Raw genomic sequence first — 21,604 nt, 5'->3', positions numbered from 1 at the left:
AAAAAGCCTGCTACTATTACTGATTTGAGCAGTGAGGAAGAGAAGTCCAAATATAAAGTATGGAAACAGTCTAACAGATTGAGTGAGTCTTATGTTTATGTGGATGACTATTGCAAATAACATTAAGACTACCATTCCACAAACATAAAGTGCAAAGGAATATCTAAAATTTGTGGAAGAACGTTTTCGTTCTGCTGATAAGTCACTTATTGGAAAATTAATGGCACAACTCACAACCATGAAGTTTGATGGGTCGCGAAGTATGCAAGAACATACCATTGAGATGACTAATATTGCAGCAAGATTAAAGACCTTAGGAATGGTAGTGGATGACTCCTTCTTGGTTCAGTTTATTTTGAACTCACTGCCTCCTGAATATGGTGCTTTTCAAATTAACTATAACACTATTAAGGATAAGTGAGATGTTAATGAATTGACCAGTAAGCTTAATGAGGAGAAAAACAAGCTTAAGAATTCGGGAAGTCATTCCATCAACCTCACTATTCAGGGAGCTGGTAAAGCATTGAAAGCCAAAAGTTTTAAGAAAAAGCAAAGGCCTATTAAAGCTCTTTAGGCTGATAAGAAGGAACGAAATGATGATAAGTGTCGATTCTATAAGAAAGAATGGCACTATCAGAAGGATTACATTAAACGCAAGGCTTGGTTCGAGAAGAAAGGTATATTAAATACTTTTGTATATTTTGAATCAAATTTAATTGATATTCCTCATAATACTTGGCGGCTTGATTCTGGTACTACTACTCATGTATCCAATATGATGCAGGGATTCCTTATAATCCAAACCACAAGCCGAATTGAAAATTTCCTGTATATGGGAAATCATATGAAGGCTCCAATTAAAGGCATAGGGACTTATCATTTGGTCTTAGATACTAGTTATCATTTAAACCTATTACAAACTCTTTATGTACCTTCAATTTCTAGGAACCTTATTTTCTTTCAAAATTGGATGTTTATGGTTTTGGTTTTAATTTTGGACATGGTTGTTTCAGTTTGTATAAGAATTCAAGACTTATTGGTTTTGGTGTTCTTATTGATGGTTTATATAAATTGAAACTTGATGATAAATTTGTTGAATCCTTGCTTACTATGCATCAAAATATTGGAATTAAGCATAATATGCTCGATGAAAATTCAGTTTACTTGTGACATAAACGTTTGGGTCACATATCCAAAGAAAGATTAGAAAGGTTGGTAAAGAATGAGATTCTACAAAATCTAGATTTTATTGATCTTGGTTTATGTGTGGATTGCATTAAGGGAAAGCAAACTAGACATAACAAGAAATGAGCCACAAGAAGCACTCAGCCTCTTGAAATTATACACACTGATGTATGTGGATCTTTTGATACTCCATATTTTGGTGGAGAAAAGTATTTTATCACTTTTATCGACGATTTTTCACATTATGGATATGTCTATTTGCTTAAAGAAAAATATCAAATAGTAAATACTTTTGAAATATACATTAATGAGGTTGAAAGGCAATTAGACAAGAAAGTAAAAATTGTAAGGTCTGATAGAGGTGGTGAATACTATGGGAAATATGGTGAAACAGGACAATGTCCTGGTCCATTTGCAAAACTTCTTGAAAGACATGGCATATGTGCACAAATACTATGCCATACACATCTCAACAAAATGGTGTGGCAGAAAGGCGTAACCATACATTGATGGATATGGTTAGGAGTATGATGAATAATTCATCATTACCCAAATCATTGTGGATGTATGCATTAAAAACAACAATGTACTTGCTAAATAGGGTTCCTAGTAAGGTAGTTCCAAAAACTCCTTTTGAGTTGTGGACAAATAAGAAACCCAATTTAAGGCACCTACATGTTTGGGGTTGTCCAGCAGAAACAAGAACTTATAATCCACATGAAAGAAAGTTAGATTCTCAAACAGTTAGTGGTTACTTTATTGGTTACCCAGAAAAATCTAAAGGGTACATATTTTATTGTTCTAACCATAGTCCAAGGATAGTAAAAACTGGTAATGCGAAATTCCTTGAAAATGGTGAAGTTAGTGGGAGTGAGGAACAACGGAATGTGGACATAAAGGAAGTTAAGGTAAATGTTCCTTTATCTATGATCGTTCCCTTGTCCATTGTTGTTCCAGTTGTTGAAGAACGCCATAACAACATTGAACAACATTTGAATGATGAAACACCCATTGAAGAAACTAACTCACAAAGAGCTGATGCAAATGAGTTACAAGAAATACCTTTGAGAAGATCTCAAAGAATAAGGAAATCAACTATTTCAAGCGATTATGAAACCTATTTGCAAGAATCAGATCTTGACATTGAAATTAATAAAGATCCAGTTTCATTTTCACAAGCCATAGAAAGTACTGAGTCAAAGAAGTGGATTGATGCCATGAAAGAGGAATTAAAATCCATGTATGAAAATGATGTTTGGGATATCGTTAAATTGCCAGAAGGTTCCAAACGAGTTGGGTGTAAATAGGTCTTTAAGACCAAGTGCGACTCGAATGGCAATATTGAACAATATAAAGCTAGACTTGTTGCTAAATGATACACTCAAAAAGATGGTATTGATTATAAAGAGACATTTTCACATGTCTCAAAGAAAAACTCATTACGTATTATCATGGCACTTGTGGCTCATTATGATTTAGAATTACACCAAATAGATGTGAAAACAACCTTTCTGAATGAAAATCTTGAAGAAAAAGTTTATATGAACCAACCTGAAGGTTTTTTAACTGAAGAAAAATGTCATATGGTGTGTAAACTTAAAAATCAATACATGGACTTAAATAGGCTTCCAGGTAATGGTATATTAAGTTTAATGATACCATCACCTCTTTCGATTTTGAAGAAAATGTTGTTGATCTTGCATATACCGAAAGATAAGTGGGAGCAAAATTCTATTTTTAGTCCTATATGTTGATAATATCTTGCTTGCTACTAATGATTTGGGCATGCTGCGTGAGACGAAAGACTACCTCTCAAGGAATTTTGAAATGAAAGATATGGGTGAGGCATCTTATGTGATAGGAATTGAAATATTTCGTGATAGATCACAAGGATTGTTGGGATTGTCTCAAAAAGCCTATATTGAAAGAATTCTAGAGAAATTTAATATGGGAAAGTGTTCTGTTGGAATTGTTCCAATTTAGAAAGGAGATAAATTTAGTCTTATGCAATGTCCAAAGAATGATATAAAACGAAAACAAATGGAATCAATTCCATATATTTCTATTATGGGAAGTCTAATGTATGTGCAAACCTGTACAAGACCGGATATCAGTTTTGTGGTTGGAATGCTAGGCAAGTATCAAAGTAATCCAATAATTGATCATTGGAAAGCTACAAAGAAAATCTTGAGATATCTACAAGACACCAAGAATCACATGTTCATGTATAGGAAAACTAATCACTTGGAAGTAACTGGTTACTTAGATTCAGATTTTGTTGGGTGCATTAACAGTAGAAAGACCATTTTTGGTTATTTGTTTCTTCTTGGAGAAAGAGCAATATCATGGAAAAGTGCTAAGGAATATGTTATTGCCTCATCCACTATGGAAGCAGAATTTGTAGCATTTTTGAAGCCACAATTCATGCATTATGGCTGCGGAGCTTTATTTCAGGACTTGGGCTTGTCAACACCATTACTAAGTCGTTGAAAATTTACTGTGATAATTTTGCGGCAATGTTCTTCTCTAAAAACGACAAATACACTAGAGGTGCCAAGCATATGGAATTCAAATATTTTGCTATTAAGGAGGAAGTTCTAAAACAAAGAGTATCTGTTGAGCATATTAGAAGAGATCTTTAAGGAACATGTACATAGAATGGGTCTTGATTGTTTTTTTGAATGATGTACTAAAGTTAACACTCTGAGCTCACTTATATGTTTCTGATATACACTATTTCCAATTTCTAGTAATGATGTGCACATTATTGTGTTTTGATATGTTATAACATGAGTTGTCTAGAAACATTACTGTGGATCATTATGAAATTATATGTGTCAATTATAGGCCTAGTATGGAAGGACGCTAGTATTGTGGTATATGGAAGGAAATATGTTGTGTGATCAATGTACAATTGCTATAACTCACATTTAGTGTTTTATCATATTGAGGTAATTATGATGTCTTAGGAGGATGATTTTTGATGCTTAAGGTTATAATGGATCATATTTACGTTTTAAGTCTTAGTTTCATCCAATTTTCAGATCAAGTGGGAGAATATTAGTTTACTGTTTAGTAAACAAGTGGCCTGAAATCAAGGAGTTGAGCATGAAAATTAGTGGAAAGTTATTAATAAGTAAATCTCATCCATCCATTAATTAAATAACTGATGCTTGATGGATGCATCAGATTAAAGGAGGATTTACACATATATTGATCCTCTTTCTATCCATAAGTGAACACAACGAGAATTCACCATAAAATCAGAGTGTGTTTTATTAAAGGGAGTAAGGGAGAAACATCAATATATAGAAGACAATAAATGTACTGCAATGACTTCGTCATCATCATCAAAGCCAAGTATGGGAAAATCATAGATTTCAAAGATCATAGATTGAAAGACAAAAAAGTAGAAGTTAATAATTTCTTCTTACACCACTTACCCATTCTATATATCTTTGTGTAGTTTCATTCTCATCATGATCATCAATATACTCAACATAATCCATGTTGTATTGAGATGGTGCAAATTACATATTTTAAAAAATGGACAAACTCATGATTTTTTGTTAAATGAATAAAACAATTAAAATTTAATTTTCTATAATAATATGTGAAAGAAGGGGCAAAGAAACGACGGCCTACTAGTTTGGGCGATGGCTAAAGGAGCAATGGAGGGTGGTAACGGGTGCCGTTGAAGCAGGTCGCGACAGAGGTGACGGCTGTCACGGACAACACAAGCAACGACAACGGACACACAGGCGACGCCCACGAGCCCCGAAGAGGCAGGCAGTGGCGATGACAAGAGACAGTACAGTGGAAAAGGGAGACTAGTGGCGATTCGAAGAAGAATTTGACCAGCGGCGATTTTTTTCTTAATACATTTTTATTTGTATAAATTCATATTCAAATCAATAATGATTATGTTTAGGATTTTTGAATTATAACTAACCCAATTAATTAATAAAAAGAAAGAAAGAAAGAATCACTTTAAGTTAAATTGTTTATCTAAAAACTCAAATTAAATTGTCTTAAATAAAAAATAATGGATCTTCTATTTTTAATCAAAAAAGTAAAATAATTTATAATTTTATTTTTAAATATCACCAATGCACTTAATTATCAAATATTATTTCTCCAAAATCTCGCGATAACTAAGCTTGAGGGGCGCACCTAATTGCTCTCTTTTCGTAACGGACGCGGTTTATACGTTTTAACGGATGTCGTTACATATCGGCAAAAGGAGGCGAAATCCAGAAGAGTGCAATTAGGGGTTCAGATATTCCAATTTTCAATTTCCAACTCTATGGTTTGTTCCCAACCGGGAGACTCCTAGATCTACTCCACTTCTTCTCCATTCCGGGCAGTTTCCAGTCCAGCCTTGTCGTCTCCGCCGCGTTCAACCTTTCGATCCATACATTTTAGCAGAATATGCTTTCAATTTCGCAGTCCCTGCCGTTTACAATTGAATTGCTTTCCGACCATCCCCGATCCGATTTTCCGTAGAAATTCTGTATGGTTGTTGTTGTAATTATTGTGTTTGAAGTGTTGAAATAGGTGATATTGGGCTTTGTGGAAGATTAGGGTTTATTTTGATTCTGGAGTCGTGATTTTGGGTTGAAATTGGAGTTATTATGCATATAGAGGAATTGAAGAGGGGAGACCAACGGGAAAATGGGGAGGACGAGAAGGTGTGCTGTGACGAGGAGGGAGGTCATGTTGGCACCATCGCGATGACGGATGTGAAGAGGGTTTTGGTTGGTGCCGGGGCTCGTGCGCTGTTTTACCCGACGCTTCTGTACAATGTTGTGAGGAATAAGTTTCAGGAAGAGTTTCGATGGTGGGATTGGGTTGATGAGGTATAATTCAATTTCTTCTTCATTGTTTTACTTGTATGGTTTTCAGAGTTTCTACGTCATTGCCTTTATCTTTATGTGGCTTTCCATATGTTGTTGCTGTGATGACCTCTTTATGTAAATGGTTTATTTCTCCTTGATGTTTGAATGGAAAGAATAGTGCCAACTGAATAAGCGGACACTATGCAATGCTAAATAAAAATTGTGAAGAGAAAAGAACCTGAAAAGTGTCCTTGTTAAAAACTTTTGCTTTTACTTGCTGTATTGTTGGTAATTCTAGTTGGAGGCACTTCTGCTGCTGAAAAATCTGCTTGTTGGATTGTTTTTTACCATACATCCCTAACTTTAACACCTTCAGCACTTGAACACTGATAAATACATGTTAGATTCACTAAATTCAAGAAATTCGCCCTTGTTGCTGCATCCTTTGTCTAAGAGTTGTTGTATCCATAAGCATATGCATTCTGATGAATGGAATTTTGCACATATATATATATATATATTCAAATAACCTAAGAAAAAGGAACATACAACAGTTCATTCTTAACACATAAGTATTTAAAGAGGAGAAATCAGGCTTATGAATTCAAAAGGCTAAAAACTCATAACTAAATGGCAAAGCATAAAAAGGGTAGCTGGTGTGGATAATAATATCTCGTAGTATATCTTGGCTTCTTTTGTCATGCCGTAGGTTACATATTTGGTAAAACATTTACATTTCTTTCTCTCTGGCTGATAAATAAGGACATATGAATGAGAGAAAAAGAGACTTCCATGAGGGGGTGAACACCATATGAAAATACTATATATCACAACTACTAAGTGTTGGATATGGATACAAAAATGATGCAATAATATAGCAATGATGGAGCAGAATAATGAGAATCATAATAACCAAAATGCACTAAAAGTCTACAACCATTAAAAAGTATCAACAATCCAATATGAAGATTATTTAATCCAAAATAATAATGAGAATATATTAATAGTGCAAAATGAAGATGCCATTTCATTACATGTGGCATTATCAACCTGAAGGCGTGAACCTACCTAATGCCCCCGAAAATGATAGGATTCAACCCGTTCTAATAATTTAAACAGGCTGTAGTCAGGGGCTAATCATTCTTGATCATTTATCTTATTTGATCAATTTGATAAGAATCATCCTTGTTCTCTGATTGTCCAGCAGCATAAACATTGATCAATCTCCCTTCATTTGATTAGTTTGCCAACAGCAGAAGCATTTGACTTTGTGGCTCATTGTCAGGATCCCAGGGTTTACCTTGGGTTTTGATAGGAAGATGGAAGAATCTGAGGGAAATAGAACAGGAAGTAAGGGGGAAAATCAGAAGAATAGGGGGAGATATTCAGACAGAACAGAAAAAGAGGGAGAGATTAGAGAGAAATCAGAGGGAGATCGAGTGAGAATTGATGAGAGAGAAATCAGAAATTCTGTTTATCATTCAACTCTGAACATTCTCTACCTAATCTAACCTATTTATAGGCTATTCCAACTGAAATGTACAATCACTGAAATAGCAAAGCACAACCACTAACTACAATTAATTAATACATATAATGCATAATTACTATTATATCCTTGGGGTCTTGACACTTATCTTCGTCCAGCAACTGTGAGATCAATCTTTGTCCCTTCCTCTTCTCATCACCAGGTCATGGCAAATACATATATGTATATATTTTCATATACTGCTCAGAAAATGGGTTCATACCATTTTGATGAAAAAACTATATATTTTAACTTTTTATTTGATAAATTTAATCAAAAGATAAATTTCTTTTGTTCTATGTTTTCATGAAGAAATAGTTTTGATTGTTGATATTGTTGAATCTAGGACCGATTCCACTCTCACACCGCCAAATGGCCCAAATCTCAACCGATAAGAACAGAAATGGACTAACAGATATTAGAGTAAATAAAAAACAATAATAGAAAGTAAAGGGGCAATAAACTTATCTTGGTTTAGGCATAAAATGCCCTACATCCAGACTGCCGATACTTGATAGAATCCACTAGAATGCAATAGGATACAACACTCCCTCTCCCACACTCTTGGCTATGAACAATAGCCCTCCCTCCCGAGAATACAAGGACCGAGCGAAGCTCTCTCTTAATTCTCTTCAGAGACTGTGCAAGACAATAAGAAAGAATGACTGAATGAATCCCCTAATCGAGAACCTATCCGCCTCTTTTTATAAGATATAGAGGTGGTTACAACAGGGACTAAAAATGCAAATAAAGAAATAACAGGGACCGGTACTAATCTTTAAGAGTTAGTTACCGTTACATATTTTAAACTCATAAAATATAAAATGCAAGATTATTCCTATCTACATTTTAAAAGCCTTCTACTGAGAATTGAATGCTTAACTAATGCAAATTCTAACAGATATGTCAAAATTCAGTGGTTTGTTGCTCCTTATCCTCCAATAGCTGAGGCTCTTAATTGCTTGTTGTCATCCAACAATAGGAAGATCAGACTCTATATCTCCCTCATCTCTTCACTAGGATGTAATGAGTACACTTATAATCATATAGTGCTTTAAAAAATGGAATTGCCAGTTTTATGAAAAACTTATGTAAATTATTTTGGTTCAGTGAAGTTAATCAAATTTGTTTTGGTTGTTTCGAGGTTTTAAAAATAAATGGATTTGATTGTTTATATTTCAGTGTATTGATCTGAGATGTCTATTTTTTTATATTTATTTTTATACTTTCTTGAGGACATGTTTTTGGCCAATCTTGAACAAGGTTAATTCATGGATTTTAAGGCTCAATTTTAAGTTTTCTGATTAGATCTTGTTTGTACAGCTATAAATGATTTGCTAGTGAGACACACTGTAATGGTGTCTTGTCATCATAGTGTACTCTTAAATGCATTGTCTCAATGAAGTTCTTAAGTTGTTGATGAAATTGCTGAAACAAACTTTATTGGCTATTTCTTGTTCATTTTAATCATTTCTAGCTCATTGATGTAGCTTGAAAAGTCACAATCTTAAAATTATAAATGAACACAATAGTTGTTGGACAAAAGGAATGTAGCAGTAGCACTAGAGACATAGATAGATGCAGTAGAAGGAAGAGAAGACGAGATCGAAAGAAAATAACAGATTTGAAAAACAGGAAGAAGCAGCAGTAGTAGCAATAGCACAATATCAGAAGAGTAGTAAAAGGTAGTAAGAAAGAATAGGAATCTGTAAGCAGAAGAAACACAGTTTTATCATAAAGTTTGAGAGAGAGACAGCAGGAGGAGAAGTATGACCGGGGGGTGGGGTTGAGTGAGCAAAGCTCCAAGTTCCGAATAGCATTTGCTTAATTTTATTCCACTTAAATTTTCCCATATAATTTATTAATGTTGTAATTAAAATAAAACATTGTCACAGCCCAAGCGTGGCAATGGCTTTCTTCCAATCCGAGTAGGATTGGAGGTTGTATTGCTCAGAACAGAGCAAGAATGGAGACGATAGTGAGAGAGAGGAAAGAGAGAGTAGAGAAGAACGATAGAGGGAAGTAGAAATCAATAATTCTCATTCATGGTTTGCATAGTCGTGTAACGGACTATATATAGGCTGCCCAAGGACAGATTCTCTCAGCCCGGCCGTTGCAACAAACAACCAGCTGTCCACATGCCTAAGGAATATTCTAATGTCGTTTAAATAAGACAAGTAATAACGGAAATACTGAAATAAAAATTACAAAAATATCAGCAATGCAGAAGGAATTAAAATTGCAGTAAATTGCAGCCATAGGAGACGGCCAAGCGTGACAAACATATGAAGATAAAATCAAAGGCTCTTAATCACATAAAGCCAAAAACTTTGTTTGGTTTGCCAATCATTTTGACTGGATCACAACAGTGCTGAAGTAATGTTTAAGGGCTAATTTGGTTTATTCTACTATCAATAGGTTTTGATTAATTTTGGGCAACTTGCTTTCTTGAGAGAATGATTTGAACTTAAACCATTTTATTTCTCTCATACCTTTACTGTAATATGAGGCTATTTTATTCTATCCTTGAAAATTTAATGCATGGTTCCACCCATTGTAACTACTATGTTTGTTAGTATGTAAAAAGAGGAAATGTTTTGTGGTTTTGTTAGTATGAAGTTATTTTATGTTTGTTAGTATGCATGATTCCACCCGTTGTCTTTTGCATGTTAAATTGTGGTTCCCTATTCTAATTCTTTGGAAAAAGTTATTGGCAACCAATTTGGCTCTAGACTCATGGGTCTGAATTTGACCCAGTCTCTAATGAGGGGGTTTGTTGCGACAATTTTGACACACAAGCTATTTTCAAAACCCACTCATACCCATCCATTTCTCAATGTTACATTTAATGCATAAAAACATCATCATCATCAATGCACCTTGTCCTAACCAAGTCAGGAAAGGTGGATAATATAAACAAAATTAATACAAAGAAAAATAATCATTCTTGTTTTGGAGTTGTAATTGGGATCATGGGGTATAATGGCCTTACAAAAGACATGGCCATGAATTGAGAAGGGTGAAAAGCTAGCATTCATGTAGTCCCACCTAGTGGGATTAAGGCTTTGGATGGTTCTTCTTCTTGTTGTAGTTGTAATGAGAGAATGGAGATCAATTTTATATTCTTTTATTCCTTAGGCAAAAACTTATTCCATTTGCATTTTTACCCCGAAATTAAGTTCTAATTCTATAAGAATCTTGCCATCCTCTAAGGCATTTGTAACTCATGGACATTGATGTCATCATGTATTAAATCCTTGGATGTGTCTGTTACGTGTCCTAAATGTTTTAAAAAATGAAAATAATAAAAAATTAGGGGACACAATTTGGAATGTCTTACATGTTCTAGGTATGTCCTGTGCATATGCTGTCCAATACATCTCAGACACTAGCACAAGACCTAAAATGAAGTGTTGCATGTATTAGTCAATAGAAAAATACGTCTCATCAAGAAAGTGAACTAAAGAAGAAATGGACAAAGGAATAGAGCCTCAAGACCATAAAAAAGGAAGGCAAGGATACATCCTTTAGAGACATGGGTGGAATGCTCCATCCTCCAAAAGGCTCTCTTATTCCTTGTGTCCAAGTGGGAACATAAGGAAAAATGGCATAAGATGCCAAAGGCTTCCCCTCACAGTAGGAGGGGAATCACAGCTCCAGGCAAACAAAAACTCAACACCTAAAACCAGCACCTCATTGAAAACCAAAAATTGAGAAATAGGAACCCAGATCTTCCTGGCCACTGATCAATGACGGAGTAAGTAGACTAACAACTCCATCTCTTCTTACATAAGAAGCACCAATGTTCCTCAATTTGGCATTTATGATGCATTTGTTTGCTGGAATAATAGCATCTGCTGAGGCTGTCCTGACAAATAAGGCAACTCTGGTGGACCCTCTTGATCTCTAGATAGCTTCCTGGGGGATATACATGCCCCTATTTCTAAGAACACCTTAGAAAAAGCAAACAGCAAAGTTCCCTCCATGCCTGGCCCCTGAACCCCTTTGGAGGCCTTATTTTAATCAGTTCACCGTGAAAGATGGGTAAATGGTATGGTATACTAATATTTGTAGTTACCTTCCACTCCCTTCCTCTTTTCTATCATTTCTAATATATTATTATTATTATATTACTTTCTTTTAATGTTTTTCACCATAGAAGCAGCATTTTGATAGGTATTCAGATTTACTTTATTGGCCCCTCCCCTTTGATTTCCCTTAGATCTGTTTTTACTTTTTCCTTTCCTGTTGGGCCTAGGGAGGGGTGCAGGAATAGAAAAGGAAAGATCATAAATCTGAGCTTCTCCCTCTGCTTCATCAAACTGTTTTGACTGTTTGTTTGGTGTTTCATAGGAGATGCATTTTATGTATTCTTCCCTAGTATATCCAGCTCTATGAATTTACTTATATAAAAATGTTTGGCCTTTTACAGTTTGTACTATTAGGTGCTGTGCCATTTCCAGCTGATGTTGAACGGCTGAAGGAGCTTGGTGTTCGTGGAGTGATTACCTTAAATGAGCCATATGAGACTTTGGTTCCAACATCTTTATATCTGGTAAGTTCTTTTGGTTGTTCTATTATTGTATCATATCATTGTTGTGGCTGTTCTCCTTGAAGCAGATACGGCATGCATTAGTTGCTTTCTCTTCCTTTTTCTTTTTTGGTCTTCTATGTTGTTTTTATTTTGGTGTAGCATGATGTTTATTACAAAATGTGCAAGAATGGACCACTAATGTAGTCTCACTTATTGGTAGACTCCCATAATTTATGAGAAGATCCAATTCAATAGAAAAGATTCACAATCCAATTACAACCAAAAGAAACAAGAACCAGGGCAATTCGAGAGGCCCTTAATCTCTCCTACTCCCAGTGTTCTAAAAGGCGGTTGCCTAGGCGGCGGAGAGGCGCTAGGTGGCCCTTGGCCGCCGCGAGTTCCTCCAAATCGGTCCCTTAGGCATTGGCCCAATTAATTGGGCTTGGGTGGCTCCTAGGCGGCCGATGCGGCCACCCAGACGTGGTTTGGGCTCGAGACCTCTCACCCAACTCCATTAGTGATGATCGTTGCAGCAGCCGTCGTCGCATCGACTTGGGTCGCCCAACTCCGTTGTTGTCGTCGTCGCTGCTGCCACCGCCGCTAGACAGGGATTGGAATAGCCTTCGGACTTACCTGTGGTAACACAGTGACGGTCCGATTGGCATTGGCAACGATGTGATCGAAGGAGGCAGACGGACCGATTGGCAATGGCGGGGGGTAGCAATGTGCTCGGAGGAGGCAGGTTTGAGAGAGAGAGAGAGAGAGCACTGTGAAATTTTTTTTTTTGGGGGGGGGAGTGAGAACGAGCTGAAATTTGAGGGGATGGGGGAAAGAAAGAATATATTAAGAAAAAAAATTAAAAAAAATTAATTTTTTAGGCGGCGCCTAGGCGATAGCTTGCCGCCCAACTAGCGCCTAGCGCCTTTTAGAACACTGGCTACTCCATTGAAAATTCTTCACCCCCGCCCCCGCCACCACCTCTCTTTTATTCGTCCTCTAACGGAATTGGAATCCGCACATGTAGGTTGTTACACAACCTTGTAATTCCTGTTCTACCCCTTCTCCACCTGGCTAGTTGTTACAACCACCAGCCTAATTCCCAAACTATCCCCGATTCCTTGGACACCTTTGGTATATCAAGTGAATTGGGGGTCTATCAATACTCCCTCCCCCAACTTTCACCTTGTCCTCAAGGTGGAAAAATGGAAACTACTGTTGGATCACTGAGTAGGGCTCCCAAGTGGCTTCCAATGGTGGAAGGCCCTTCCATTGAATCAACATCTCTGCTCCTCAAATGTTCCTGCCATCCCCCGACCGCACTCCTAGCACTGCTGATGGTTCCACCACCATTTCCAGGTCTTCATTAAGCTATTTGGGCAACTCCATCATGGCCTTCATTGCATCCTTAGCCTCCCGTAGTTGGGACACATGAAATGTAGGATGGATTTGGCAATGTGGTCACAGTTTTAGTTGGTAAGCTATAGGACCTACCTCTTTCTCAATCTCAAATGGGCCATAATAGCGGGCCGCTAGTTTCTCATTTGCACGGGCAACCAAAGACCTTTGTCGATACGGTCTTAGTTTATTTGAAACTAAGTCTCCTACCTGGAACTTCACATCTCTTCTTTCCCGATCTGCTCTCTTCTTCATCATTGCCGTGCCCTCAATATTTGTGCTTTCAATTCATCTAGGACCACATCCCTTTCAATCATTTGTTGCTCCACCATCGAGACAGGGGTAGTTCCCTTCTCAAACCGCACTAAGGGGGGTAGTTCTCTCCCATACACCACTTGAAAAGGGGTTAACTTGGCAAGTGTGTGATAGGAGGTATTGTACCATAATTCAGCCCAAGGTAACCAAGTGAACTATGCCTTTGGTTTGGAGGAAGCAAAACATCTCAAATAGGTCTCCAAAGTACGGTTGAGTATCTCGGTTTGTCCATCCGTTTGTGGATGATAAACTATACTTCTTTTGAGTTTGGTGCCCTGTAGCCGAAAAATCTCCTCCCAAAATTTGCTCATAAAAATTTTGTCCATATCCGACACAATAGACCTAAGAACTCCATGGAGCCTCACCACTTCCTTGATAAAAGTTCCAGCCATATCCCCAGCTGTAAATGGATGTTTAAGGCCAATAAAATGCCCATACTTGCTAAGTCGATCCACCACGACCAAGATTGAGTCCACCTTGTTAGATTTTGGTAGTCCTTCAATAAAGTCCATGGCGATGTCGCCCCAAATCTGGTTAGGAATCAGTAGTGGCTGTAACAGTCCCCCCGGTGCCAAGGTTATATATTTGTTTTGTTGATTAGTCGAACACTCACTTACATACCGATGCACGTCTTTCTTCATACCCGACCAATAGACATTTGCTGACACCCTCTTGTAACTTTTTAAGAACCCTGAATGACCTCCCACGCTTCCATCATGCCCTTCTTGGAGTATCAACGGAATTAGTGCGGATCCCTTGGGTAAGTAAAGTCATCCCTTGTAAACGAGATGCTTGTCCACCAGCTGAAAATTGGGATAGGAGGAGGGGTCAGTTTGTAACTCCTGGATAATTTTTTGCAGTCCTTCATCAGCTTCTACTTCACTTGCCACCTTTTCCAATTGGACTACCCTAGGCACTGTCAAAGCCATCAAAGCTGCTGTGTGATAGATCCTGGACAGCCCATCAGCCGTCTTATTCTCCATCTCAGCCCGATAATGTATCTCAAATTGGTATTCCATCAACTCTACCATCCATTTCAAATATTTAGGACTTAGCTCCTGCTGCTCCATCAAGTACTTGAGGCTTTTTTGATCCGTTCTAATAAAAATTTTTCTACCTAACAAGTAGTGCCTCCATTTTTGCACTACAAACACTACGACCATGAGTGACTTTCATAAACTTATTTCTTCCTCCCCAACTGATTGAATGCTTGGCTGAAATAAGTGATCAGCCTCTATTCTTGCATCAAAACAGCCCCCATTCCATGTCCCGAGGCATCAGCTTCAATGATGAAGGGCTTCTCAAGTCGGGCAAGGCTTACGGGTACGGATACCATTTTTACCTTGAGTTGCTGGAAGGCTTGTTCATCAGCCACATCCCAAAAGAAGTTGTTCTTTTTTAATTTCTCCATTAGAGGCCGAGCCAGTTTACCATAGTCTCTCACAAAACGTCTATACTACCTCGTGAGACCAAGAAACCCTCTCAATTCTTTTACCATTGTTGGAGTAGGCCAATCTATCATTGCTTGCACCTTGTTGCTATCAGCTGAAACCCCGAGATAAGAAATAACATGGCCCAAATACTCAATTTCGAGCTGCCCAAACACACACTTCTTTTTGTTGGCCACCAGCTGGTTGTTTGCTAACACCCTCAAAACACATCGTAGGTGCTGCTCATGCTGTTCCAAACTGTTGTTGTACACCAAAATGTCGTCTAAAAATACCAACATGAATCGTCTCAATAATCTCTAAAAATTTCATTCATCAATGCTTGGAAGGTAGCCGGAGCATTCATCAACCCAAAAGGCATTACTAAGAACTCGTAATGCCCTTCATGATTCCTGAATGCTGTCTTTGGAACATCCTCGGCCTAACTCGTATCTAGTGGTAAGTAGATTTTACGTCAAGTTTGAAAAAGACCCCGGCGCCGTGCAACTCATCAAGTAGCTCATCTATCACTGGAATGGGGAATTTGATTGGAACCGTAACCTTGTTCAAGGCCCTATAATCGACACAAAAATGCCACCTCCCATCCTTTTTCTTAACCAATAATACCGGGCTGGAAAATAGGCTGGAACCGGGTTGAATGATTCCAGCGGCCAACATTTCACCCACTAACTTCTTAATCTCATTCTTTTGTAAATAAGGATAACGATAGGGTCTTACACTCACCGGTGAGGATCCCAGAATTAGGTTTATGGCATGGTCTCTTTCCCTGCTAGGTGGTAGCCCTTCCGTAGCAGTAAGCACCCTTCCAAATTCGGCCAATACCTCTTTCAATAATTCTGGAACCCTCTGATCTTCTTCAATTTCAGCTACCAATGTCCCCAATTCCAACAGTTTCCCCTTCCCCTTCTCCTTAAATGCTTTCACCATAGCTTTTAAGGATACCAAAGTCTTACTCAAGCTAGGATCCCCTTGCAAAGTTACAACCATGCCTCCTACTTGAAACTTCATTGTGAGAGTTTTCCAATCCACATTCATCTTGCCCACCACTGCTAGCCACTTCATTCCCAGAATAACATTCGAGCTCCCAACTTCAAGGGCAAGAAATCTTCCACATTCTGCAAGTTTTGGAGCTAAAACTCCCTTGCAAATTCCAATCCCTTGAACTGCCACTCTTGTCCCCATAACCACACCATACCCTGTTGTTTCCTCCTTGATTAGGCCCAACAATTGCACCACCAAGTCCACATAAATAAAGTTATGGGTTGCTCCTCCATCAATAAGGACCACAACTGACTATTGCTCTATCTCCCATTTTATCTTCATTGTTTGGAGTGCTGTCAATCCTACCACATAATTCATGGACAGCTCAATGACCTCACCCTATTGAATTGGTTCCCCTACTACCTCCCTCTTTCGGCTGAGGCATTGGTTGTCTTCTCCTTCCCCTACCCACTGTTCCTCCTCTACTTCTTCATCATATGTCATCATCACTTGCAGCTCTTTATTCTTACACTCGTGACCTATCGTATACTTCTCATCACACCTAAAACATAAGCCCTTATCTTGCTTGGACTTCCATTCGGCCTCACTAAGCCGTTTTCAAGGCTGATTACTCACCCTCCCATTGTTTTGGGGCCGAAATGGATAGGGGGAGTTCGCTACAATAGGTTTAGAGGCTGGTTGCGCATGGGGCTAAGGACTCCCACGTTGGTAATTCGGAATAAAGAGTGAAGCGGATTGCCCTTTATTTGAAGTCAATCCAGCTACATTTCCCCGAAGCACAAGGTTCCTCTCTTCTATACGTTGCGCTAGGTCCATCATTTGCTCCAAGCTCCTTGGCCTCAACACCCTCAATTCGGCCTTGATTTCCAGACTGAGACCGTTGATGAAGTGCCCTTCTAGCATGGCTTCTGGAAAATTTTCTAGAGGCGATGCCAACGTCTCAAAGTTCTGGTGATACTCTGAGACAAAACCTCTTTGCCGAAGAGCTAAAAAACGCTCTTCTATCGACCCTTCTTGGGTGGGTTGGAATCGGCTTCGTAGCAGCAGCTTGAAATCCTCCCAAGTCCTCATTCTTCGCCCTTTTTCTTTCCACTGGAACCACGAGAGGGCAGGTCCTTCCAAACATACAGTTGTTGTATTCACCTTCTCCACATCCGTCAACCCATTCACCGAGAAATATCTCTCGACCCTGAAAATCCAGCCATTTGGGTCACCTCCATCGAAGAGCGACATTTCCAGTTGATGTCCGCGAGATTCTGGTTGCCAGCCTCCCTCGAACCCCTCTGTTTCAGCTCGCCTCCCACTAGCCTCGAGTGTCGCCTCTGAATCACCTACCCCTAGTGAGTGTTCTCCCAACTTCTCCTTGTTCTTCCTCTCTCGCTGTTGTTCCTCCCATCTCGCTCTCATCCATTCAAACTGTTAGCGTTCTTCTCCACCGATCGAACCTCACTTCTCATGGCATTCGATTCACTCTTCATGGCGTCCACACCTAGTTGTATGCTATCCAATCTCTTCTCTAAATCTCCTACTCGATCCGTTAAGTTCACCATTAGGACCGCAATGCTCTGATACCAAATTGGTAGACTCCCACAATTTGTGAGAAGATCCGATTCAATAGAAAAGATTCACAATCCAATTACAACCGAAAGAAACAAGAAACAAGGCAATTCGAGAGGCCCTTAATCTCTCCTACTCCACTGAAAATTCTTCACCCCCCCCCCCCCTCTCATCTGCCACCACCTCTCTTTTATTCCTCCTCCTCTAACGGAATTGGAATCCGCACATGTAGGTTGTTACACAACCTTGTAATTCTTGTTCTTCCCCTCCTCCACCTGGCTGGCTGTTACAACCACCAGCTTAATTCCCAAACTATCCTGATTCCTTGGACGCCTTTGGTATGTCCAGTGAATCGGGGGTCTATCACTTATCTAGAGGAGTGCTAAATCAATGATTGAAACTTTTAATGTACTTTCAGAGTATTAAAAAAAGAATTCGAATACTCCAAAAAAGAAGTTGAATCCATGTCCCATTATTGTTGAGATAGTGTGAAGCTGCTTTTATTTCAACTATGATATCTAAGATTCATGTTGATGCTTATATTGTTATCTTTAAGTTGCCTCTCCTCCACAATATTCTTTTTGTTTGCCTTCCTACTCACTTGTGCATGAGTGCATAAAGATAGTTGTAAGATTGTCATGTTTTCTGGATGATACACCTAGCTACATCTTTTGTTGGACATTCTCTTTTTTATTATGTTTGAACATTCCTTAACATTTGTTATATTTCTTGAAATTTTATGCTTGATTCAATGCCTTTTTCTTTTATTTTCTTCCTTTTTCTTTTTATTATTATTATTATTATTATTATTATTTTTTTTTTTGGGGTTGGGGGGGCTGCTTGGATCTATAACAAATTTTTTAGTGTATGGTAGCTGCAGTTTTGCTGGAAGATGTTGCTTAACTGGAAGATTTAATTACTTGCTAGTTGACCAAAAATGTTATTTACCAATTTAGTTTCAGATAATTGTTTTGTGTTATTTTTTTTGTTTTTTTTTTTTGGGGGGGGGGGTCAAATCCAAGCTTTATTGCAACTGCTTGGAGTTATTACCTGATTCTTTGTCTAGACTTCACAATTTTGATGACACTAATATAGTGTAATTAGATTTCAACAAAATCTGTGATAGTGTATTTGGATATTCCTGATCTTAAAAATGGGTGCTTTTCTGGGTTGGTAAAATGTTTAAGCCTACGAGGGGAAAATTATGTGGAATGTATAATTTGTAACACTTTGCAAAATGAAAATTCATCCTTTTGAAGTCCATGTTTCTCATCCTATTCTTTCATTTATTTCTGGTTAATTCTGACAGGCTCATGGCATTGATCATTTGGTACTCCCAACAAGAGACTACCTCTTTGCTCCATCACTGAGTGATATATGCCAAGCCGTAGACTTCATTAATGGTTAGTATTCTTAACTAGTGAATGTGTGCTTTTTGTTAGTATTCTTTTTTTTTTCTCTTATTCTTCTCTTGGTAACTCTAGATTGGAACAAAAATGATGTTTCCCAACTCCAAGCATTCTACCACTGACCAGCTTAAAACTTTGTGGTGGTAGATGTTGAAACTTCATTTCATTTTATTTTATTTTTTTTGTTTTAGAACATCCAGGAACATCTCTTATGAATAATAAGTTGTCACCATAATTTTCTTTTTATGTCCTGAAGAAAATGCATCATGTGGACGCTCCACATATGTGCACTGTAAAGCTGGTCGAGGACGAAGCACAACCATCGTTATATGTTATCTTGTGAGTTCCAATCAGTTACAGCTTGAAATCAACTAATAAGATTGAATATTCTTCACCTTTCTAAAGCCTTTTTTTTTTTTTCAATTGATTAGGTTCAACACAAACATATGACACCTGAGGCTGCTTACAATTATGTGAAATCAATTCGGCCCAGGGTGCTCTTAGCATCTTCCCAGTGGCAGGTGTGTTGGGTTTTAACTTCGCTAGGGCTTATATCCTGAAGGCAAATTTTCAATTAAGTTCCTCTTTTTATTATTTTACTTAAGAGCACCATTGAGTTTAATACAGATTGTTGAGAGCACTCCCTTGTTAAGTTACATTGATACTGTGGTTGCACAGGCCATTTCTTCCTATTGGTAGGAACACCATAGAACTGAATAGAATGTTTACTTTGGCGAGGACCATATATTGGGTGGATTATGATGATGGTACATGAAATTTGGTAGATTGAGTTACTCAGTTTTATATTTTACTACTACTCAAATACTCTGAGATGGTTGCAGGCTGTTCAAGACTACTACCACCTCAAGGTCACAGCTAGCTGTAAACTGAGCCAGAATATGAATGTAGTACTTGAAACTCCGAATTTATTGGCTACAAGGGATCTCGTGGCATTTGATGATGGCTCTGTGGTTGTTGTAACACAAGAGGATTTGGATGGATATGATCCAACCTGTGATTCAGATGCTATAGGAACCAGGATTTGGTCAGATTTGCGTTTAGTCTACAAGATTGGAGTTGCTGGTCAGGCCACTTTGGCAAGAATATCTTGTCTCTGGCTTCGCTGCCAAACCCAACAGAAGATTCCAGGTGAAAAGCTGAGCAATGATCCAATTGCCAGTGATCAACTGGGTGTTCTAAATGTGAACATTCATGTCTATTGAACCTTGTGTATCATGCCTGTATAGAGTTTCTAATTACTGTTGACAACTCCAACCGCGTGTGTATGATATGTAATGGAGAATGATCCCTCACCGGCGGCGTTCAGGACTCATCTCTTATTTCCATTGTACTCTGTTGCTATTTTTTTCAACTTTAAGTTTGATGCCAAAAGCAGTGCATTTTTTTGGTTAATTTCTAAGTTGAAATGTCAAGCAGAAAACTGCACGTCTTCGTACACGAAATAGATCTCTTCTAATCAAAGCATCCCAAAATTCCAGGTAAAATTATGGAATCTAATTCTTCATAAAATGCAAGCAGTAAAAATAAATATCATATGCGTAGACTGAGCCCCTGCTATCCGAGGTTCAGAACAACAATTCAAGTGATGAGTGCCAAATACAGAAAAAGCATATCCTAACAAAATCAAACCCTAAACCTATCGTACAAGCATAACGACAGAAATACAGATACTATATAATACCCCGCCAGCTTGAATTCTAGCCAGAGTAGAATGATGCGCCTGGAGGTTACTTATCAATCCGCAAGCCAAGCAGTTCTCTGATTACATTTGTGACTGATGCTGGCCAACTAAAAGATGAAAGTTCGAATATCACAGCCTTCTTGTTTCTCTGATGAAAAAGTTGCATTTCTTTGCGACCTTGTGAAATTTTGGGATAAACCCCATCGATCTTGGTGTCACCAAGCCTTTTAACATTGCGCTTTTCTAATGCTTTGTCCTCCAAGTAGGGAACAACATACCTTTGTACAGCACTGTTTGAGATTGCGAGGTGGTTCCCAGGCACGCTAACATATTTGACCCTCCCTGCATCATCCAAGGTTTTCAAACCGATCCAGTCCTCAACGTAAAGCTTAGTCTGCAGCAAACCAAAATTCAACAATGGATGAAGAAAAAAACAGAAATAGAATGTTTTATTGATAACAGACATGTTACACCAAATGACACAAAAGGCTTTTCTTTTCCAATTTCTTCATAGCTTTTGGCTTTCTTTTTTTTTTTTTTTTTTGCCCCTGCCCCAACTAACTCAGCAGCTTGTGCATGACTTCTCACAACTAATGCAATAAACAATGATATCAATCACAAACTTAATCCCACTAGATAAGGTTGGTCACATGTGTTCTAAAACTTAGCACTTCTAATCATGGTCATGTAT

At 38.1% G+C, this 21,604-nt stretch overlaps 2 protein-coding genes across 3 annotated transcripts in view; one reads left to right on the top strand and one right to left on the bottom strand.

Moving 5' to 3' along the window:
- The first annotated feature begins 5,384 nt into the window (after positions 1–5,384).
- On the top strand, positions 5,385–20,673 carry LOC127814112 (phosphatidylglycerophosphate phosphatase PTPMT1). 2 transcript variants are annotated; one of them, XM_052355378.1, is made up of 7 exons: positions 5,385–5,698; positions 5,830–6,044; positions 11,984–12,106; positions 19,112–19,205; positions 19,468–19,550; positions 19,643–19,732; positions 20,054–20,673. In XM_052355378.1, the coding sequence occupies exons 2-7, from the start codon at positions 5,919–5,921 to the stop codon at positions 20,432–20,434; spliced, it is 897 nt and encodes a 298-aa protein (XP_052211338.1). In that variant the 5' UTR covers positions 5,385–5,698; positions 5,830–5,918; the 3' UTR covers positions 20,435–20,673. The 2 variants fall into 2 exon arrangements, with proteins under 2 accessions (XP_052211338.1, XP_052211337.1); XM_052355377.1 differs by having other exon boundaries at positions 5,385–6,044.
- A 31-nt stretch (positions 20,674–20,704) lies between these two features.
- The window catches only part of LOC127814111 (uncharacterized), a 34,620-nt gene continuing 33,720 nt past the window's right edge, over positions 20,705–21,604 (bottom strand). The window contains exon 12 of the mRNA XM_052355376.1: positions 20,705–21,307. Coding sequence (XP_052211336.1) covers positions 20,960–21,307 — 348 coding nt within the window. The 3' untranslated portion in view covers positions 20,705–20,959. The remainder of the gene's footprint in view (positions 21,308–21,604) is intronic.

The sequence above is a fragment of the Diospyros lotus genome, chromosome 12 (genome assembly GCF_014633365.1).
Source record: "Diospyros lotus cultivar Yz01 chromosome 12, ASM1463336v1, whole genome shotgun sequence".
Classification (NCBI taxonomy): Eukaryota; Viridiplantae; Streptophyta; class Magnoliopsida; order Ericales; family Ebenaceae; genus Diospyros; species Diospyros lotus.
The sequence above is the reverse complement of the archived record's forward strand: the minus strand, read 5'-3'. Positions and strand labels throughout refer to the sequence as shown.